Below are 20,195 nucleotides of genomic sequence, written 5' to 3'. Positions count from 1 at the left end.
CTATAGAGTCCTTCTTGTGGCCCCTATAGCCCCCAGGCCCCTATAGCTATAGGGTGCCTCTTACGGCCCCTATAGCCCCCAGGCACGTATAGCCATAGGGTCCCTATTATAGCCCCTATAGCTCCCAGGGTCCCTATTATGGCCCCTATAGCCCCCAGGCACCTATAGCCACAGGGTCCCTATTATAGTCCCTATAGCCCCATGGTCCCTATTAGGGCCCATATAGCCCCCAGGCCCCTATATCTCTCAGGCTCCTATAGCCCCAGCCCCCTAACTGTATAAGGGGCCCTATAGCCCTTTCAAGACCCCTATAGCCTCCAGACCCATATAGCCCCAGGACCCTATATCCCCAGGGTCCCTCTAACTCCCACTGTGGCCCCCCTACCATATAGCCCCCCCACCTCCCTATAGCTCTTAAAGCCCTCCTGCCCACCGCCCCAAGACCCTATAGCCCCTATAGGTGTGTGTCATGTCCCCTCCCCCCAAAAAAAGGGGTGCAGGTGGTTCACACGCCAAGGGCCGGCCGGTCCGTTTATGAAGCATCAAATATACAGTCTCTTATATACAGGGCCCGGCGCGGGCGCATGCGGGCCCGGACGCCTGGGTCCTCCCCGGGGGGGGGCGGGGGGCTGGTGGGATGGTGGGGCCCGGACCCCTGGGTCTCACCCAGGGAGGGGGGACCCAGGCGTTTGGGGTGGGAAGGGGGGAAGAAGGTGGGAGGAGGGGGGGGGGGTTGGGGGGGGGAGGTTAAAGTGCCATGTGACATTCAGCCTGAGCCGGGGGGGGGGGGCCATCCTCGACGCCGGACCCCCGGGATGGCGAGGAGGGGGGGGGAACCCAGGCATCCGGGTGCCCCCCACCCCCGCGGGGGCGAGGCGTGAGCAGCCAAACACGAGCCACGTGCAGGGTTTTTTTTTGGGGGGGGGGGGTCGGGATAAAGGGGGGGGTTACAAAAATAACCACCGCATCCAGCATGCCGGCGCCGTCCATCGCTGCCATGAGTTGTGTCCGTCCTCTGCTTGGGGAGGTGTGGGGGGGGAGTGTTCGGTCAGACCACGGTGCTGATGCGGTTCCCCCCCTTGGGTTTGGGGGGGCCCTGGCTGGCTTGGGCCAGGGGCGAGGTGGGGCCAGCAGGAGAGTGGGGGCTGAGGGGGGTGTGGGGCGAGGGAGGGGGCAAAGGGGGGTAAGAAGGGTGGGGGGGGATAGGGGAGTGGGGGGGTGGGTGGTGGTGATGATGATGATGATGGTGGTGATGGGGCGGGGGGGCTGCCCCGCCACCACCCCCCCGGAGGGCCCCCCCGGCCGGGCCCCCCCCCACCGCCGCCCCCGCCAAAAACAAAGTGTTTGGCGGCGGCGGGGGCGGGGGGCGGCGGGGGGTGATGGTGCGGGGGGGGGGGCCGGGGGGGTAAGCGTGGGGCAGCCCGTGGTGGGGGGGTGCGGGGCTGTAGAGGGGTAGGGGGGGAGAGAGGCTGGCGGGGGGGACCGGGGGGGGGCACCCCCCCCTCTTGCCAGGCCGGTGTAGGGTGTAATGGGGGTGTGGCGGGGGGGAACCCCCCACCGGGGGGGCCGTGCTGCTGGGGGGGTGCCGACAACGGGGGTTGGGGTCCCCCGTGAAAGCGGGGGGGGGCTCCGGCGGCGATGGCAGGTAGCGGTGGGGGGGGCGCGGGGCGAGCAGGAGGGGGGGGCTGCTGGGGGTACGGGGGTGGCGGGGGGGGGCCGGGACCCCCCCCCCCGCCGCCGCCCGCCGCCGCCCGCCGCCACCCCCCCCCCCGGCCCCGTGACAGTACTGGGCGTGCAGCGCTTGGAGCTTGGAGGGACCCTCGGGGGCCTGGGGGGGCGCGGGGGGGGGGATGATGGTGATGGGAGGAGGAAGCCGAGGAAGAGGAGGCTGAGGCCGAAGTGGGGCCCCCCACCCCAGGTGGAGGTCCGGGGGGGCCTTTGCCTCGCCGGCTGCCGAAGAGGGACCCCAAGAAGGAGGAGGAGTTGGAAACGGGGCGGGGGGGGGGGCTTGTAGCCCTCGGGGGCTCCCCCCGGCCCCCCCGGAGGCCCCCGCGCCTGCGGCCGGGGGCTGCTGATGATGGAACCCTGCGGGAGGGGGCGGAGTCAGCCCGGCAGAGGGCCACGCCCCTGCTCCCAGCAGGCCACGCCCCCTCAAAGCAGGCCTCGTCCCATTGGTGGGGAAAGCCTGGCAGCTAGGGCCCCCTAGAGGTAGGCCCCGCCCTCTCCCTGTACAAGCCCCGCCCCCTCCCCGATAGGCCCCGCCCCTAGAGTCAGTCCCACCCCCTTCCTCTCAGGCCCCGCCTTCTAGAGCCAACCCCGCCCCTGTACCGGGCAAGCCCCGCCCCTTGGCCCCAGCCTTGCCCCCATTGGCCTGCCACCGAGGGATAGGCCCCACCCCTGGACCAGATCACATGACATTAGGGAACAAGCCCCGCCTCCCGGCTCTAGCCTTCCCCCATTGGTGGTTGTGCCCCATCTCTGGCAAACAAGCCCCGCCCCTTCCCTGAGATTGCTCCACCCCCTAATCAAGCCCCTCCCCTTTGCCAGTTAAGGCCTACCCATGGGAACAGGCCCGCCCCTTCCCCAGACAAGCCCCGCCTTCCCCGGACCAAGCCCCGCCTTCCCCGGACCAAGCCCCGCCCTTGTTTCAGCAAACCCCTCCCTTGCATGCCCAAGCCCCGCCCCCTTTCCCCCAGAGCGGAGGGGGCACTAGGAACCTGGGGTGGGGTTTGAATGGGGGGCGTTTAGGAGGCGGGGCTTTAAGGGGCAGGGCCTGCTGGGGGCCCCTCCCACTCACCTCGATAGTGCTGTCCAGAGGACCCCACGCTGTTGCGCCGGCCCCGCTTGCCTGGGGGGGGGGGGGAACAGACAGTTAGGGGGGGCAGCGGCGGGGGGGGGGCATCCTCTTGGCTTCCCCTTGGCTTCCCCCCCAGGGACCCCAATGCCGCCCCCCTCCAGGGACTTCAGCTGCCCCCCAGGGCACCCCAACTTCCCCCTTAGGGGTCCCCAAATGCCCCCCAGGGACCTCAGTGCCTCCCTAGGGGACCCCAAAATGCCCCCAGAGACCCCAACTGCCCCCAGGGCACCCCAACTGCCCCCCAGAGACCCCAACCCCCCCCGGAGACCCCTAAATACCCTCCCAAGGGACCTCAAACAACGCTCAGGGGACCCCACCCCCCCCCCAGAGACCCCAACTGCCCCTCAGGGGACCTTAAACAACTGCCAGGGGACCCCAACCCCCCCCAGAGACCCCAGCTACCCTCCAGGAACCTCAGTCCCCCCCCCTCAGACCACCCTATCTGTGTGTCCCCCCCCGCCCCGGGCACCCCAAACGCCTGCCGGGGGACCCCCAAAAGCCCTCCCAGGGTGACCCTAACCCCCCCACCAGGGGACCCTGGGGGTCAGCCAGGGTGGGGGTGGGGGTGACCCCCCCCGCCATCTCACCGCCGTCGGAGAGGTCCCGCAGGGAGCTGCTGAGGGCGCTGCGCTTGAGCCCCTCGCCGGCCCCGAACGCTTCCTCCAGGCTGCTGCGGCTGAGGCCGTTGAGGGCCTCGCGGGGGGGCCCCCCACCCCGCGCCCCCGACACCCCCTTCTGCTTCTCCAGCTCCGCTGCAGGGACACACACACACACACAAGGCGGCCCCAGTCATCCCAGTGTCCCCCTGGTGAGACGGTCCCCATCGAGATGCCTCCATTGACCATCCCAGTTGGCCATCCCAGTGTTCCCAGTGATCCTCCCCGACCACCCCAGTGTACCCAGTGCCAGCCCCGGTGCCCACAGGTCCCATCCCAGTGCTCCCAGCACCCATCCCACTACCCCAGCGCCCATCCCACTGCTCCCAGCACCCATCCCCATACCCCCAGTCCCCACCCAAGCCCCCCCAGCACCCCTCCCAGTGCTCCCAGTGCCCCTTCCAGTGCTCCCAGTGCCCCTCCCAGTGCTCCCAGTGCCCCGCTCACCCTCCACACGGTACTTCTCCATCTCCTGCACCTCGGCCACGGACTCGCGGAGGTCGCTGGCAAAGCGCAGCCGGTCCTGCGGACTCGGGGCATTGAAGACGATGAGGACCTTTCTCTCCCCACCCGGCGCCGCTGACAGCAGCTTGATCCCAAACTGGTAATCTGGGGGATGGGGGGGGGGGGGGAGAGGGCACGGGGTCAGAGGTCATGGGGTTTGGGGGGACCCAGGGGGCCAGGGGAGGGGGTATCCCCCAGGAGGTGCTGTGGGGTAGGGGAGCATCCCATGGAGGACATCATGGGACAACCTATGGGGGACACCATGGGACAATCCATGGGGGACACCATGGGACATCCTATGGGGGACACCATGGGGTGGGGAGCATCCCATGGGGGACACCATGGGACATCCAATAGGGGACACTCCATGGTGGACCCCATAGGGCAAAGGGGTATCTGGTGGTGGACCCTGTGGGACATAGAGGCAGGGGAGCATCCCGTGAAGGTGCTGGGGGGCAGAGGGCCATGCCATGGGGTGCCGAGGGGCGCCGTGGGGCTCACAGGCATTCTGGAAGAGCTGCATGTGCATCTCAACGAGGGGGAAGCTCTGGCGGAAGCTGTAGGTCACCAGGATCTTCTTCTTCTGGAAGATCTTCGTCACCTGCCGGGGCCACCAGGTCACCGGGGACCCAGGCATCTGGGAGAGCCCTTGACTACCCACAGGTGACCCCCACCCCAGGGACACCCCGGCTCTCCAGGGGACCCAGGCGTCCGGCTCACCACCAGCAGGTCGTTGAAGAGGAAGACCTCGCGCTGGTGCAGCCCCAGGCGCTGGGGCCGGTTGGGGTCGGGGACCTCGTAGAGCTGGCAGCAGCACACCAGGCGCCGGTGGGGCAGGGACAGCACCTGGGGACAGGGGTGGGCTCAGCGCCGGGGCAGGGCCTCAGCGGAACACACCCACCAGCCCTCCAGGCCCACCCCTTGATGGTGACGGCACCCTCGACATTGGCCTATCCCATCCCTGGGGTCACCTAGAGCATCCCCCCATAGTGTCACCTACAATATCCCCCATTGGATCACCTAGAACGTCCCCCATTGGTCACCTTGAGCATCCCCCATAGGTCACACAGAACATCCCCCACGGGGTCACCTAGGACTTCTCCCATAGGGTCACCTAGAACATCCTCCATGGGTCACCTAGAGCATCCCTCCATAGGGTCACCTAGAACCTGTCCCATCCCTCGAGTGAACCCACCGGCTTCTTGCCGACGATCATGCGCTCGACGGCCTGGACCTGGGAGACGTGGTCATCGTTGGTACGCAGCTCCCGGCTCTGGATGCGCTGGTAGATGCCCACCAGCATGTCCCGGGGGATGTCCTCCCCGTTGTCCACCCCTGCGCGACACCCGGCCCCCGCTCTAGAACCCGCCTTCCCGAGCGGGGGTGGGGACATGAGTGGGGACAAGATGGGACTGCGGTTCTCACCTCGAAGGTTCTTGATGAAGTCCTCCAGCTTCATCTTGCGCTCAGCCTTGACGCTGGGGCTGTACATGTCGGTGTTGAGGAGGATGATGGCGAAGGCCAGGATGAAGATGGTGTCCGGGTTGCGGAACTGGCGCAGCAGGGCCGCGTTACACACGCAGTAGCGCTGGCTGCGGGGCAGACAATCCCCACGGCCCATGGGGTCAGGTTGCCCCACGGCCATCCCCACGTGGCCGGGATGGCCTCTGCACCCCACGGCAGCCCTGGCACGGTCCAGGTCCCCTCGCGTGTGGGGCACCACCTCCAATGTCCTCCCTGTCTATAAAGTCACCTAGAAGGTCGCCTGGTCCCACATGGGCCACCACCCCCATGTCCCCCTGCTTGATCCATAGGGTCACCTAGAACATTGCCTGGTCCTGTGTGGGCCACCACCCCTAATGTCCCCCTGCTGGGTCCAGGGGTCACCTAGAACATCACCCCATGGCACGTGGCCCACCGCCCCTATTGTCTTCCTCTTGATCCACAGGGTCACCTAGAACATCACCCCGTGGTGACCATGCAACCGCGTGCCATGGCCTGGTGGCCTTCCCGGCGCTGGGGAGATGGGGACAGGGACCCATCACCGTCCCTCACCTGAAGGCCTCGATCAAGCGCTCGACCTTCTGGGCCTCCCCCTGCACCCGAATGTGGGACTGGAACTTGCGCAGGGCCTCATCTAGCTCCATGCCGGAGAAGTCCATCTCATCTACCACGCAGCTGTAGGAGACCCCCACAGACAAGAGATGGCCTCGGTCCTGGGGGGAGCCCCCAAATCCCGGCGTGTCCCACCCCGTTCCAGTTCATTCCCCCCCCACTTACTCAAGGACGTCGCGGTTGAATTGCTTCTGGCGATTGCCGAGGAACTCGCCGATCATCTGCCGGCTCAACCCCTTCCTCTCCAGGATGAAGTGGGCCACCCCCACGGGGGTGTCCGAGAGGAAGCCCCTCTCGATCAGATACTGGATCCCCTTCTCTGGTTTCCTACAAAGGCGATGGGCGCACGGTCACCCCGACTGCCATGGGGCTCATCATTTCGCGCTGGCTATAGGGTGACCTAGGACATCACCTTCTCCTGGCTATAGGGTCACTTTGCCATCTGTGGAGTCACCTAAACATCACCTTGGTTTGGTTGTAGGGTCACCTAGGATGACAATCTGTCTTCCCTATAGGGTCACCTAGAACGCCATCGTGTCTTGACTACTGGGTCACCTAGAATAACACCGTGTCCGTACCATAGGCTTATCTAGAGCATCAGCATGTTTTTCTGTACGACTACCTAAAACATCACCCTATTCTTTCCATAAGACCACATAAAATCTCACCCTGTTCTTTCTATAGGGCCACCAAGGTCATCCTGTCCTTGCTATAGGGTCATCTAGAACATCACCTTGGCTTCACCGCAGGGCCACCAGGAACACCCCCCTGTCCTTGCCATAGGACCACCAAGAACGCCACGCGGTCCCGCTATAGGGCCCCCAGACCCCATCCCACGCCCGACATGGGGCTGCCGCCCCCCCCCCAACCCCCTCATCCCCCCCATTTCCCATGGCCCCCTCACTTGTTGAAGAGGTTGAGGCCGATGCGGTACTGCCGGCGTTGCACCACGTCGTTGTTGAGGGCCGGTGAGTCCCAGCTCTGCCGCGGTTCCCGTTGGTACGTGGCTTTGCCGGGGGGTCCGGAGGGACCAGGGGGTTGCGGGGGGGGCGGCGGGAGGCGGGGGGGGGCGGCGGGGGGGGGTCGCCGCAGGCTGTCGCGGGATGAAGAACCCGAGGAGCAGTTGAGGGTCTCGTTGGAGTTGGAGCTGCTCCCCAAGCTCTCGTTGTCCCCCTCCGAGCCCTCCTCGGCGGTGGGGGGGGGGTGGGGGGCCGGGGGGTGGTGCGGGGGGGGCTTCGGGGTGAAAGCAGCGATGGGGGGGGCCGGTACGGGGCAACGTGCCCCCCCCGCCCCCTTCGGGTTCGTAGGGACCCCCCCGATTAAGGGAGCCGCGGTCGGAGCGGTCGCTGAGGTCAGCCGAGCTGTCGCTGGGGGGCTCGACCGTCAGCAAAGGGGGGTGCCCCCCCCCGCCGCCCCCACGACCCCGGCACTCCAAGCACGGGGGGCCGCGGCGCGGGGGTTCCTCGGGACCCCCCCAGCGTTCGGCTGAGCCGGGGGGGTTGGCGGGAGGCGGGGGGGGTGGCGGAGGGGCTGGGGGGGGCTGGGGACCCCCGGTTTCGGGGGGGGGCTCGGGGCTGGGGGGCCGCTCGGGTGAGCGGGGGGAACCGGGGAGCCCCTCGTCCAGGTAGAGGGTGACGTCGCTGGTAGAGGTGGCGGCGCTGTCACCTGCGGGGGGGGCCGGGGCCCCGGGGGGGACCCCCCGGCTGCCCCCCAGCGCCTCGTCGATGGAGGCGGCCAAGGACTTCACCTGCAGGGACGGACACCCCCCCCCCGTCAGCCCCCCCGCCTCCATCATCATCCCCCCCCCGCACCCCTCACGGCCCCCCAACTCCCCGTGACCCCCTCCATGATCCCCGTGCCCCCCCCAGCTTCTCATGGCCCCTGTGACCCCCAGCTCCTGTGAACTCTCGCCCCCCCCGTGACCCCCTTTGTCACCTGTGACCCCCCCATGGCCTTATGACCCCTCACATCCCTGTGACCCCTATGACCCCCCATGGCCTCTGTGACCTCCGTGACCCTCGGGACCCCCATGACCCCTGTGACCTCCCGTGGCCCTGTGACCTCCGTGACCCCTACGAGCCCCCACATCCCCTGTGACCCCCATGACCCCTGCGACCTCCCATGGCCCTGTGACCCCCACGGCCCCTGTGACCCCCATAGCCCTTGGGACCCCCCATGACCCCTCACGTCCCCTATGACCCCCCATGGCCCTGTGACCCCCCATGACCCCCCATGGCCTCTGTGACCCCCATGACCCCCCACAGCCCTTGGGACCCCCATGACCTCCCACGGCCCTGTGACCCCCGCATCCCCTGCGACACCCCACTCCCCCATAGCCCTTGGGACCCCCGTGACCCCCCCCATCCCCTGCGACCTCCTGTGACCCCCCTGACCCCCGTGACCCCTACCTGCTGCGCAAAGGCCTCCTCCAAGTCGGCACCGCCGGGCCCGAAGTCGGCGGAGGCCGAGAGCTGCCGAGGGGGGCTGCCGGCCCCCCCGGCCCCGGCCCCCCCCGGCCCCCCCACCGCCGCCGCCGCCGCCCCTTCAGCGGGACCACCCCCCCCATCCAAACCGGCCCGGCAAGACCCCCCGTATCGGGGAGCCCTTCGAGGTCCCCCCAACACCCCCTCGTCCAGCGAGGCGGGTTTGCCTTGAAAATAAGGGGGGGGGCGGCGGGGGGGGTCCCGGAGCGGGAGCCGGGGGTCCGCGATCGTATTCCTCAAAGGAAAATTGGAGGCGAAGGCCGGGGAGGGCCAAGCGACGGGCGCGTCCCCCCTCGCTGCGCAGCCGCTCGAATTTTTGGGCCATGCGGTAGCGGCGGAAGGCGGCCTGGATGGTGCGGGCGGCGCGGCGGGTGCGGAAGTAACCCCCGTATTTGCGTTCCAGCATCTCCACCTGGGGGGGGGGGACGACGGGGACATGGGGGGGGACACACGGGGATGGGGACGGGGATGGAGGCGGGGGGACGTGGGGGAGGTGGGGACACGGAGGGGGGCACGGGGATGTTGATGGGGAGAAGGGGACGTGGGGATGGGGACGGGGATGGGGGCATGGGGATGGGGACATTGGGATGAAGAAAGGGATGGGGATGTGGGAGCATGGATGGGGACATGAGGATAGGGACGTTGATGGGGATAAGGGGACATGGGGATGGGGACAGGGATGGGGACATGGGGATGGGGACGGGGATGGGGATAAGGGGACATGGGGATGGGGACAGGGATGGGGACATGGGGATGGGGACGGGGATGGAGGTAGGGGGGACGTGGGGAGGTGGGGACATGGAGGGGGGTACGGGGATGTTGATGGGGAGAAGGGGACATGGGGACGGGGTTGGGGACGGGGATGGGGTTGGGGACGGGGATGGAGACAGGGATGGGGACAGGGATGGGGACATGGGGATGGGGATGGAGGTAGGGGGGAGGTGGGGGAGGTGGGAACATGGATGGGGGCATGGGGATGTTGATGGGGAGAAGGGGACGTGGGGATGGGGACAGGGATGGGGACAGGGATGGGGATGTGGGGATGGGGACAGGGATGGGGATGTGGGGGCATGGATGGGGACATGGGGATAAGGGGACATGGGGACAGGGATGGGAACATGGGGGCATAGGATGGGGACATGGGGATGGGGACATGGATGGGGATAAGAGGACATTGGGATGGGGACAGGGATGGGGACGTTGATGGGGATAAGGGGATGTGGGGACAGGGATGGGGACATGGGAGCATAGGATGGGGACACGGAGATGGGGACGTTGATGGGGATAAGGGGACATGGGGATGGGGACAGGGACGGGGACATGGGGATGAAGAAAGGGATGGGGATGTGGGGGCATGGATGTGGACACAGGGATCGGGACGGGGATGGGGACACGGGGATGGGGATGGAGGTACGGGGGATGTGGGGATGGGGATGTGGGGACAGGGACATGGGGGATGTGGGGACACGGATGGGGATAAGGGGACATGGGGATGGGGACAGGGATGGGGACACGGGGATGGAGACAGGGATGAGGATAAGGGGACGTGGGGATGTGGATGGGGATGCGGGGATGGGGACATGGGGGCATGAATGGGGACATGGGGATGGGGACATAGGGATGTGGGGGTGTGGATAGGGACACGGAAACGGGGACATGGGGATGAGTTCGTGGGGATGGGGACATGGATGGGACATAGCAACATGGATGGGGACATGGGGGTATGGGTGGGGATGTGGGGATGGGGACACGGATGGAGATACGGCAACACAGGGATGGTGACATGGATGGGGACATTCGGGGACATGGGGATGGGGACATGAACAGGGACATGGGGACACACCAGGGTGCCGGAGGTGGCCATGGGGACAGACATGGGGGACAGACATGGGGGACAGACAGGGGGACAGACAGGGGGACAGACAGGGCAGGAGAAGGACACAGGTGAGGCAACACCCGGGGAAAGAGGGTCGGCAGCGGGGTGGGGGCACGGTGGCCTTGCATGGGGATGGGGCCTCGCATGGGGACAGTGACCATTGCACGGGGACAGTGACCATCACATGGGGTTGGTGACCATCACGGATGGGTGGTGACCATCGCACGAGGCTGGGGACCATCACACATGGGGTTGGTGACCATCGCACGGGGCTGGGGACCGTCACACACAGGTGGTGACCATTACACGTGTCTGGGAACCATCACACATGGGGTTGGTGACCATCGCACGAGGCTGGGGACCATCACACGTGGCTGGTGACCATCACGCATGGTTGGTGACCATCGCATGGGGCTGGGGACCATCACACGTGGCTGGGAACCGTCACACGAGGCTGGGGACTGTCACGTATGACCGGTGACCATCACACATGGGTGGTGACCATCACACATGGGTAGTGACCATCACATGTGGCCGGGGACCATCGCACGAGGCTGGGGACTGTCACACGTGGCTGGTGACCACCACACATGGGTGGTGACCATCACATGGGGCTGGGGACCGTCACACGTGGCCGGGGACCGTCACGGGGGGGGGGCATCAGGGGGTGTCACCGGGTGTCCCCGGGGTACCTTCTTGTCCTGCAGGTCGGTGGAGAGCTCGTAGCTGTCGCTCAGAGCCTTCGGCCTCTTGCTCTCCTCCTCCTCCTCCTGCTTGCGCAGGGCCACGCTGGCGGGCTGGGGTGGCAGCCGGGGCCAGGCCAACCCCGGGGAGCCCCCCCCGGGGCCCCCCCCGGACCCCCCCGGTCCCTGGGGGGCCGGTTGAGGGAGGCCACGGTACGGGGGGGGTCGCCCGGGGCTGTCGGGCACCGGACCCCCACCCTCGCTGCCCGGCGCCTCGCCGTCCACGCTGTGGGGACATCGCGTCACCCCCACGTCGGGACCCCACCTGAATCCCCCTGAGACCCCCCCCATGCCACCCCAAGACCCCCCCCAAACCCCATCAGCAGCCTGGAGCCACCTGAGCAGGGACCCTGGGGACATGGGCACGGGGACACGGGGGCGTGGGGACACCCAGACACATGGACATGGGACGTAGGGACAAGGGGACACACGGACACGGGACACATGGACACAGACATGGGGACGCGCGGACATGGGGACACCTGGACACAGACGTGGAGATGCATGGACGTGGGGACACGCGGGCATGGGACACACGGACACGGGGAGACATGGACATGACCAACACGGGGACACACGGACATGACAGACATGGGGTCAGGGACACGGGACACATGGACATGGGGACACATGGACATGAGGACACAGGGACACACGGACATGGAACATGGGGACACATGGACATGACCAACACGGGGACACACGGACATGACAGACATAGGGTCAGGGACATGGGACACATGGACATGGGGACATGTGGACATACGGACATGGGACGTACATGGACACACGGACACGGGGACACTTGGACAGGGGGACACAGGGACACATGGACACGGGACACGGGGACACATGGACATGACCAACACAGGGACACACGGACATGACAGACATGGGACACATGGACATGGGACACATGGACATGGGGACACGTGGACATACGGACATGGGACGTACATGGACACACAGACATGGGGACACGTGGACGTCGGGACACACGGACATGGGACGTACATGGACACACGGACGTGGGCACGCACCAGACACAGGGGGGGACACAGACACGGGGACACACGGACTCAGGGGGACACGGACACACCAGACATGGGGACACACGGACATGGGACATGGGGACACACGGACACAGGCAGCCCCCCCCCCCGCCAGCCCTGGGGGGTCCCAGGCATCCGCCCCCCCCCCGCATTGCTGGGGACCCAGGCGTCCAGGAAAGGGGGGGGGACAGGGAAGACGGGGGGTCCCCCAAGAGTCGGGGGGGGGACCAAGGAAGGTGCACAGGACCTGGGGGGGGGGTGTCCCCGGGGGTTTGGAGGGGGGGAGAGGAATGATGATGGGGGGGTGTTAAAGGGGATGGGGGGGGTCTCGGATGAGGGGTGGGGGTTCAGGTTTGGGGGGGTCTCAGGTTTTGGGGGGGGTCTCAGGTTTGGGGGGGGATGTCTCAGGTTGGGGGGGGGGTCTCGGGTTTGGGGGGTGTCTCAGGTTGGGGAGGGGTCTCAGGTTTTGGAGGGGGGGGTCTCAGGTTTGGGGGGGGGTCTCAGGTTTGGAGGGGGGGGTCTCAGGTTTGGGGGGGTCCCCAACTCACCCGTGCAGCAGGCGCTGCCGGAGCGGCCCCCGCCGCCGGTCGGCGGTGCACTGCAGGCACCACATCACGGGGGGGGGGGGGGACGGACACGGGGGGGGGGACACGACACCCCCACGAGTTGGGGGGGGGGTCGTGGGGTGTGGGGGGGGGGACCCGGCTCCTCCGCAGCAGCACCCAAGGCCCGGTCGGCCGGTGAAGGAGAAGGGGGGGGTTGAAGGGGGGGGGGGAGGAGCCGGAGGAGCGACCGGGGTCTTGCCCCCCCCCCCCAAAAAAAAAAAACCAAACTGAAGGGGGAGGGGGGGAGTCCGGGCGCCTGGGTCCCTGATGGGGGGGGGGCTGCCCCCCCCCCCCAATATTTGGGTGGGTGGGCGGATGTCTGGGTCCCCTGGGGGTCTCCCTCTGAGATGGGGGGGGTCTTGCACCCCCCCAAAGTGTGTGTTGGGGGGGGAGGTGGGCCTGGACGCCTGGGGGTGTCGTGTGTGTCCCCCCCCCCAATGGGGGTCTTTGGGGGGGGGGGGGGGGTTTTAGTGGTCTCGCCTGGCTTCAGGCGCATGCGCAGCGCGCCCCCCCCGCGGGCTGGCGGTTGCCATGGGGGACGCGGCGGGCGGGGGCGGGGCCGGCGGGTTGCCGGGGCTGCCGTTACCATGGCGACACGGCGGGGGGGGGGGAGCCCGGATGCCTGGATTCCCCGGGGGGGGGGAGGGGAGGGGGGGTGTTGTGGGGGGGTGGTCCCGGACGCCTGGGTCCCCGGCGCGAGCCCGGCCCCGCCCCCCTCCCCTCTACGTCACCGCCCTCTCCCCCCAAAAATAGCCCGAGGAGGCGCCATGATGGAGGCGTCGCCATGGTAACCGCCCCCAAACAGCCCCACCCCCCCCCCAAAAAAAACCCCCAGCCCCGGGCCCATAGGGCTTCTATAGGTCCCTGGGGAACTACAGGGGCTCCTGTAAGGTCCCTATGGCTCCTACACGGCCCAGGGATCTATAGGGGCCCCTATAGGTCCCCCCCAGGGTTCTACGAGGGGCCCTGTAGGTCCCTGGGGTCCATACGGCCCCTATAGGGCCCAGGGGATCCACACGGTCCCTAGGGAGCTGCAAGGAGCCCCTATACATCCCCTAGGCCCACGCGACACCTATAGGGCCCGGGGGATTTATATGGCCCCTATAGGGCCCAGGGGTTCCACACGGTCCCTAGGGAGCTACAATGAGCCCCTATACATCCCCTAGGCCCACGCAACACCCTATAGGGCCCAGGGGATTTATATGGCCCCTATAGGGCCCAGGGGATCCACACAGTCCCTAGGGAGCTACAAGGAGCCCCTATACATCCGCTAGGTCCATGCGACATCTATAGGGCCCAGGCAACCCATACAGCCCCCGGGGAACCCATACAGTCCCTACATGTCCCTGGGGGCCATACGGCCCCTACAGTATCCATAGGGTCTCTATGACCCCTCTACAGCCCAGGGGTCTGTGCAGCCCATACGACAGCCGGGGGTCCATAGGACCCCTATAGCTCCCTTAGGGCCCCCACGGCACGCCCACAAGGTCCATACAGCCCCTATGCTGCCCCGTAGGGCTCTGTGCAGCCCATATAGCACCATATAGCCCCTATACTGCCCTGTGGGTCTCTACACAGCCCATATAGCCCCCTATACTGCCCCACAGGGCTCTGTGCAGACCATATAGCACCTATATTGCCCCATGAGACTCTGTGCAGCCTATACAGCACCATATAGCCCCTACACTGCCCTGTGGGTCTCCACGCAGCCCATATAGCACTTACACTGCCCCATGGGGCTCTGTACAGACCATATAGCCCCTCTGCTGCCCCATGGGGCTCTGTGTAGCTTGTATAGCACCATATAACCCCTATAGTAGCCTGTGGGGCTCTGTACAGCCTATATAGCACTGTATAGCCCCTATACTGCCCCATAGGGCTCTATGCAGCCCCTATACGGCCCCGTAGGGCTCTATGCAGCCTATATAGCACTGTAGAGCCCCTATACGGCCCCGTAGGGCTCTGTACAGCCTATATAGCACCGTATAGCCCCTATACTGCCCCATAGGGCTCTATGCAGCCTATATAGCACTGTATAGGACCCTATACGGGCCCCGTAGGGCTCTATGCAGCCCCTATAGCACCATATAGCTCCTATATGGCCCCGTAGGGCTCTATGCAGCCTATATAGCACTTGGGGGGGGGGCCATATGGCCCCTATAGGGCCCAAGGGCCCGGGGTGGGGGGGGGGCACCCCTGGGGTAACCCAGGCATGCGGGGGGGGGGGCTCTTACCTGTGGGTGGGGGGGGAGGTTGAAGCGGCCGAGAGGACCCATGGGTGGCACCTGGAGGGTGGGGACGGACGGACAGACGGACGGACGGACGGGGGGTGATGGATGGATGGACAGACGGGGGGACAGACGGACGTCTACTCCTCCCTATGGCGGGACGGACGGACGGACGGACGGATGGGGGGGGTGGATGGACGGGGGTGTGGGGGGGGACAGACAGACGGACGGAGCGGGATGGGGACAGGCGGGCAGTGGCGGGGGGGGTGGCGGACGGACGGACAGCCGGACGGACGGGGAGGAGAGAGAGAAAGAGGAGAGAAAACACGAGTCAAGAGCTGGAGGGGGGGGGGACAGACACACGGACATGGGGTGGGGGGACGGGACACGAGTCGGGGGGGGAATGGGACGGGGGGGGCAATGGGATCCAGTAGATCCCCAGGGATTTTTGGGGGGGGGGGGGAATCGGCCCCACGGCGGCGGGTCCCGGCCCTCCCCCCCCAATCCCCACCCAAGGGGGGGGACGACACGCCCCCCCCCAGGCATCCGGGTGCCCCCCCCCAACCCCCACCCTAAGGTGGGGGGGGGGGGTGTCCCAGCCGTCCGCGCGCCCACACTCACGTCATGACGGATCCAAAATTTGGGGGGGGGGGGGGGGGGGGGAATTTCACGCTGGGGACCGAGGCGGCCGGGCTCTCAGGCCTGACAAACTCATTACAGGCAATGCCCCCCCCCCACACCCTCTTCCTGCCCCCCCCCGCTCCAGGATTCGGAAACCAGAGGCCGGAATTCCTCCCCGCCCGGACGCCTGGGTCCCTTGGGGGGGGGGGGAGAAGGGGGGGGAGCACGGCCTCGCACGAGGACGGCGTGCGAGGCCCACGTGCGCACGGGGCGGGAGGGTCACTCCTCGTCCGGTGTCGCGCGTCGCACGCCCGTGGATGGCGTCGCACGGCGTCGCACGCCCACGCACGGGGCTGCACGCCAACGCACGGGGTTGCAACACCCCTGCACGGGGTGGCGGGGCTTTGCACACCCTCGCACAGGCTCACATGGCGTCGCACACCCTTGCACGGGCTGCACAGCGTTGCACACCCACGCACAGGGTTGCGCGGGCACCGTGCAGCCTTGCACGGGGTTGCACGCCCATAGCGCAGCATTGCAGAGGGTCGCACGGCATCGCGCGTGCTTGCACGGGGTTGCACGCCCATGCACAGGGTCGCACGGCATCACACACCCGCGCACAGCATTGCACGGGGTCGCACAGCTCCGCACACACTTGCACGGGGTTGCACAGTGTTGCACGCTCATCCACAGGGCTGCACAGCATTGTGCAGCCTTGCACAGCTTTGCACGCCCATGCACAGGGTTTGCACGGTGTTGCACACCCTTGCATGGCCTCACACAGCATTGCACGCCCTTGCACGGGGCTGCGCAGCATTGCACACCCATGCATGAGGCTGCACGGCATTGCGCAGCTTCGCGCACCCCTTGCACGGGGTTGCACATCCACGCACAGCATTGCACAGGGTTTGCATGGCGTCGCACACCCTTGCACGAGGCTGCACAGCTTTGGACACCCATGCACAGGATTTCACGGCGTTGCACACCCTTGCACGGCTTCACACAGCGTTGCACGCCCACGCACAGGGTTGCACAACATTGCATGCCCTTGCATGCGGCTGCACAGCGTTGCACACCCGTGCATGGAGTTGCACGGCATTGCGCAGCCTCACGCACCCTTGCACGGGGTTGTACGCCCGTGCACAGCATCGCACGGGGGTCGCACGGCATCGCACGCCCTTGCACGAGGCTGCACGCCGTCGCACGCCCACGCACGGGGTTGCACGGCGTTGCACACCCTTGCACGCCCTCGCATGCCCTCGCACAGCAGGGCTGGACACCCACCCCCCCTCCCAGATTTGGGGGGGGGCACCCGGGGGGGGGGAGAACACGGCGCCGGGGGCGGGTCCCCGGTTGCCATGGCAACGCTCCCCCCCCCCTTGCCCCCCCCCGCTGTCACGCCTCCCCCGGCGCTGTCATCGCTGTCACCCGCCGCCCGCGCCGTCTCCTGGCAACCGCCCCGCGTGCGCCCGCCGCCCCGGCAACGCGCACCCCAGGACAGCCCCCCCCGTACCCCGTCACGACATGACAGGGCCCGTCACAACATGACGGGGCCCGTCGTGATATCTCGGGCCCGTCATGACATCTCGGGCCCGTCGTGACATCTCGGGCCTGTCGTGACGTGTCGGGCCCCGCCCGTTGCGACATGGCAGCCCTGCTGCGATATGTCAGCCTCGTAGCGATATATTGGCCCCGTCGCAATACGTCAGCCCTATCGCGATGGGCCAGGGCCTGTTGCAACAGGTCAGCCCCCGTTGCGATACATCAGCCTCGCTGTGATGCAGCAGCCCTATTGCAATGAGCTGTGGCCTGTCGCAACAGGTCAGCCCCATTGCAATACATCGGCCCCGTCGTGACATGCCAACCCTATTGCAGCGGGCTGGGGCCCGTCGCGACAGGTCAGCCCCGTTGCAATATGTCGGCCTCGGTCGTGACGCAGCAGCCCTATTGCAACACGCCGGGTCCTGTCACGATAGGCCATCCCCGTTGCAATACGCCGGCCTCATTGCGACACGCCGGGTCCATCGCGACATGCCGGGTCTGTTGTGACATGCCAGGTGTATCGTGACATGCTGGGTCCGTGGCGATAGAATAGCCTCATTGTGACAAAACTGCCCCGTCGCGACACGCTCACCCCGCCCCCCCGGGAGCGGACCCAGGCGTCCGGGGGGGGAAGGGGGGGGATTGGGGGTGGGGCGTGGGGTCAAAGGGCATGGGGGGAGGGGCGGTACTGACCTCACTGTCCTCGAGCTGTCCCGGTCCGACCTGGGGGGGGGAGAAGGGGGAGGGTCAGCGAGCGGCACGGCCCCCCCCCCCTCCAGGGGACCCCCCTCCCCCCATCCCTGGGCATCTGCGAGCCCCTCCCCCACCCCCCCCTCCCCCCTCCCCCCACCCGGGCGTCCGGCCAGGCCGGACAGACGGGGTGACCGGTGGGGGGGGGGCCGTGACGCGCGTGTCGCCATGTCCGCCCCCCCCCCGCAGCTCCCACACCTGCTCCGACACCCCCCCCCGCACCGGTGTAATGAGTTGTGTCTGGCCTCAGCCTTCTACAAGGTTTGGGGCGGGGGGCAGATGCTGGGGTCCCTTTTGGGGGAGGGGGATGGGGGTGGGGGAGGGGTTGGGGGCTGGGTGGGGGAGGGGACGGGGTTGGGGGTTGGGGGGGGGGGTCCTTACTTGCGCTGGAGGGTGGTGGCGGGGCTGGTGCTGGCGCTGGTGCTGTGTCCTCCCCCCCCGGGACTGGAGCTGCGGGAGGGTCCCCGACTGAGCGGCCCCCGCGGCCAATCCCGGTCCCAATCCCGATGGGAAGCGCTGCAACGATCCCGGGAACACGGAGCAGGATACGACCCCTCCCGGTCCATACAAGTCGGATAATGACCGTCCCGGCCCCGATACTGCAGCTCTCGTTCTACGTGGCTCTGATATTGCCCGTCCCGGTCTATACGGCTCGTATACTGCCCCGTCCTGGTCCATACGGCTCGTATACTGCCCCGTCCCGGTCCATACGGCTCGTATATTGCCCGTCCCGGTCCGTATGGCTCTGATATTGCCCGTCCCGGTCCGTACGGCTCGTATACTGCCCATTCCCGGTCCGTATGGCTCTGATATTGCCCATCCCCGGTCCGTACGGCTCTGATATTGCCCGTCGCGGTCCGTATGGCTCGTATATTGCCCGTCGCGGTCCATACGGCTTGTATATTGCCCGTCGCGGTCCGTATGGCTCGGGTATTGCCCGTCGCGGTCCATACGGCTTGGATATTGCCCGTCGCGGTCCAAATGGGGCTGATATTGGAGATCCCGCTCCAAGCAGCCGTGATACTGCCCGTCCCGGTCCATACGACCCGTATATTGCCCGTCCCGCTCCGTACGGCTCATATATTGCCCGTCCCGCTCTGTACGAGCCTGGTAAGGTCTGTCACGATCTTTACGGCTCTGGTAGGACCTGTCATGATCGGGACGGTTGGGATACGGCCCGTCGCGGTCCGTTAACGCCTCGTATTGCCCGTCGCGATCCATATGAGCCGGGTAGGGTCTATCCCGGTCCGTACGTCCGGCGTATTGCCCGTCGCGATCCAAGTGCTCCTGGTATTGCCCGTCACGATCCAGATGCTCCTGGTATTGCCCGTCGCGATCCAGGTGGGGCTGGTATTGCCCGTCGCGGTCCGTACGGCCGGTATATTGCCCGTCGCGGTCTACGTGCCCCTGGTAGGGGAGGTCCCGGTCCGTATGGGGCGGGTATTGCCCGTCACGGTCCGTATGGGGCACGTAGGGGAGGTCGGGGTCGGCGCAGGGTGGGTATTGCCCCTCCGGGTCCAGGTGGTTTTGGTATTGACCGTCGGGGTCCACGTGGCCCTGGCGGAGGCGGGGGGGGGACATTGGGCTGGCACCGGGGGCTGGGGCTATATGGTCCTGGGAACATATAGACCTGGACTGGCCCTATAGCCCTTGGACCCCTAACCTGATCCATATGGCCCTGAGGCCCCCCCCTGACCCAGCCCATATGACCCTGGGACCCCTATCGTGGTCTATATGGCCCTGAGACCCCTATCGTGACCCAGCCCATATAGCCCTTAGCCTCCTGACTCGGACTATATGGCCCTGAGACCCCCCTGACCCAGCCCATATGGCCCTGAGTCCCCTGACCTGGTCTATATGGCCCTGGGACCCCCCCCCGAATGAGCCCATATGGCCCTGAGACCCCTGTCCTAGTCTATATGGCCCCGGAACCCCCCCAACCTGGTCCATATGGCCCTGAGCCCCCTGACCTGGCCCATATGGCCCTGGGACCCCCCCAGTGCCACCTGCCCCAGTCTGTAACCCCCCCCAGGACCCCCAACCCAGCCCATATAGCCCCCATATGGGGGTCTTGGTCCATATTACCCCATAACTCCCCCCCCCCCCCAGTCTCTATACCCCCCAATATAGGGGTCCCCGGTCCATAGCCCCCCCCATAAGCCC

The 20,195-nt window shown here is 67.0% G+C and overlaps 1 protein-coding gene across 1 annotated transcript; it reads right to left on the bottom strand.

Moving 5' to 3' along the window:
• Positions 1 to 745: 745 nt before the first annotated feature.
• Positions 746 to 18,955, bottom strand: IQSEC2 (IQ motif and Sec7 domain ArfGEF 2). The gene is given in 23 exon segments (XM_052779252.1): positions 746 to 1,676; positions 1,788 to 1,826; positions 1,828 to 2,006; positions 2,008 to 2,085; positions 2,798 to 2,815; positions 2,817 to 2,848; positions 3,445 to 3,609; positions 3,961 to 4,122; positions 4,519 to 4,618; positions 4,738 to 4,863; positions 5,213 to 5,352; positions 5,443 to 5,609; positions 6,073 to 6,195; positions 6,298 to 6,459; positions 7,037 to 7,331; positions 7,334 to 7,390; positions 7,393 to 7,879; positions 8,541 to 8,806; positions 8,838 to 9,027; positions 11,184 to 11,460; positions 17,976 to 18,005; positions 18,414 to 18,691; positions 18,724 to 18,955. Coding segments are annotated over 23 exon segments (4,128 nt in total). The 5' UTR covers positions 18,853 to 18,955; the 3' UTR covers positions 746 to 1,048.
• Between the last annotated feature and the right edge of the window lie 1,240 nt (positions 18,956 to 20,195).

Source organism: Harpia harpyja (assembly GCF_026419915.1).
Source record: "Harpia harpyja isolate bHarHar1 chromosome 26 unlocalized genomic scaffold, bHarHar1 primary haplotype SUPER_26_unloc_1, whole genome shotgun sequence".
Classification (NCBI taxonomy): Eukaryota; Metazoa; Chordata; class Aves; order Accipitriformes; family Accipitridae; genus Harpia; species Harpia harpyja.
This window is presented reverse-complemented; position numbering and strand designations above follow the sequence as displayed.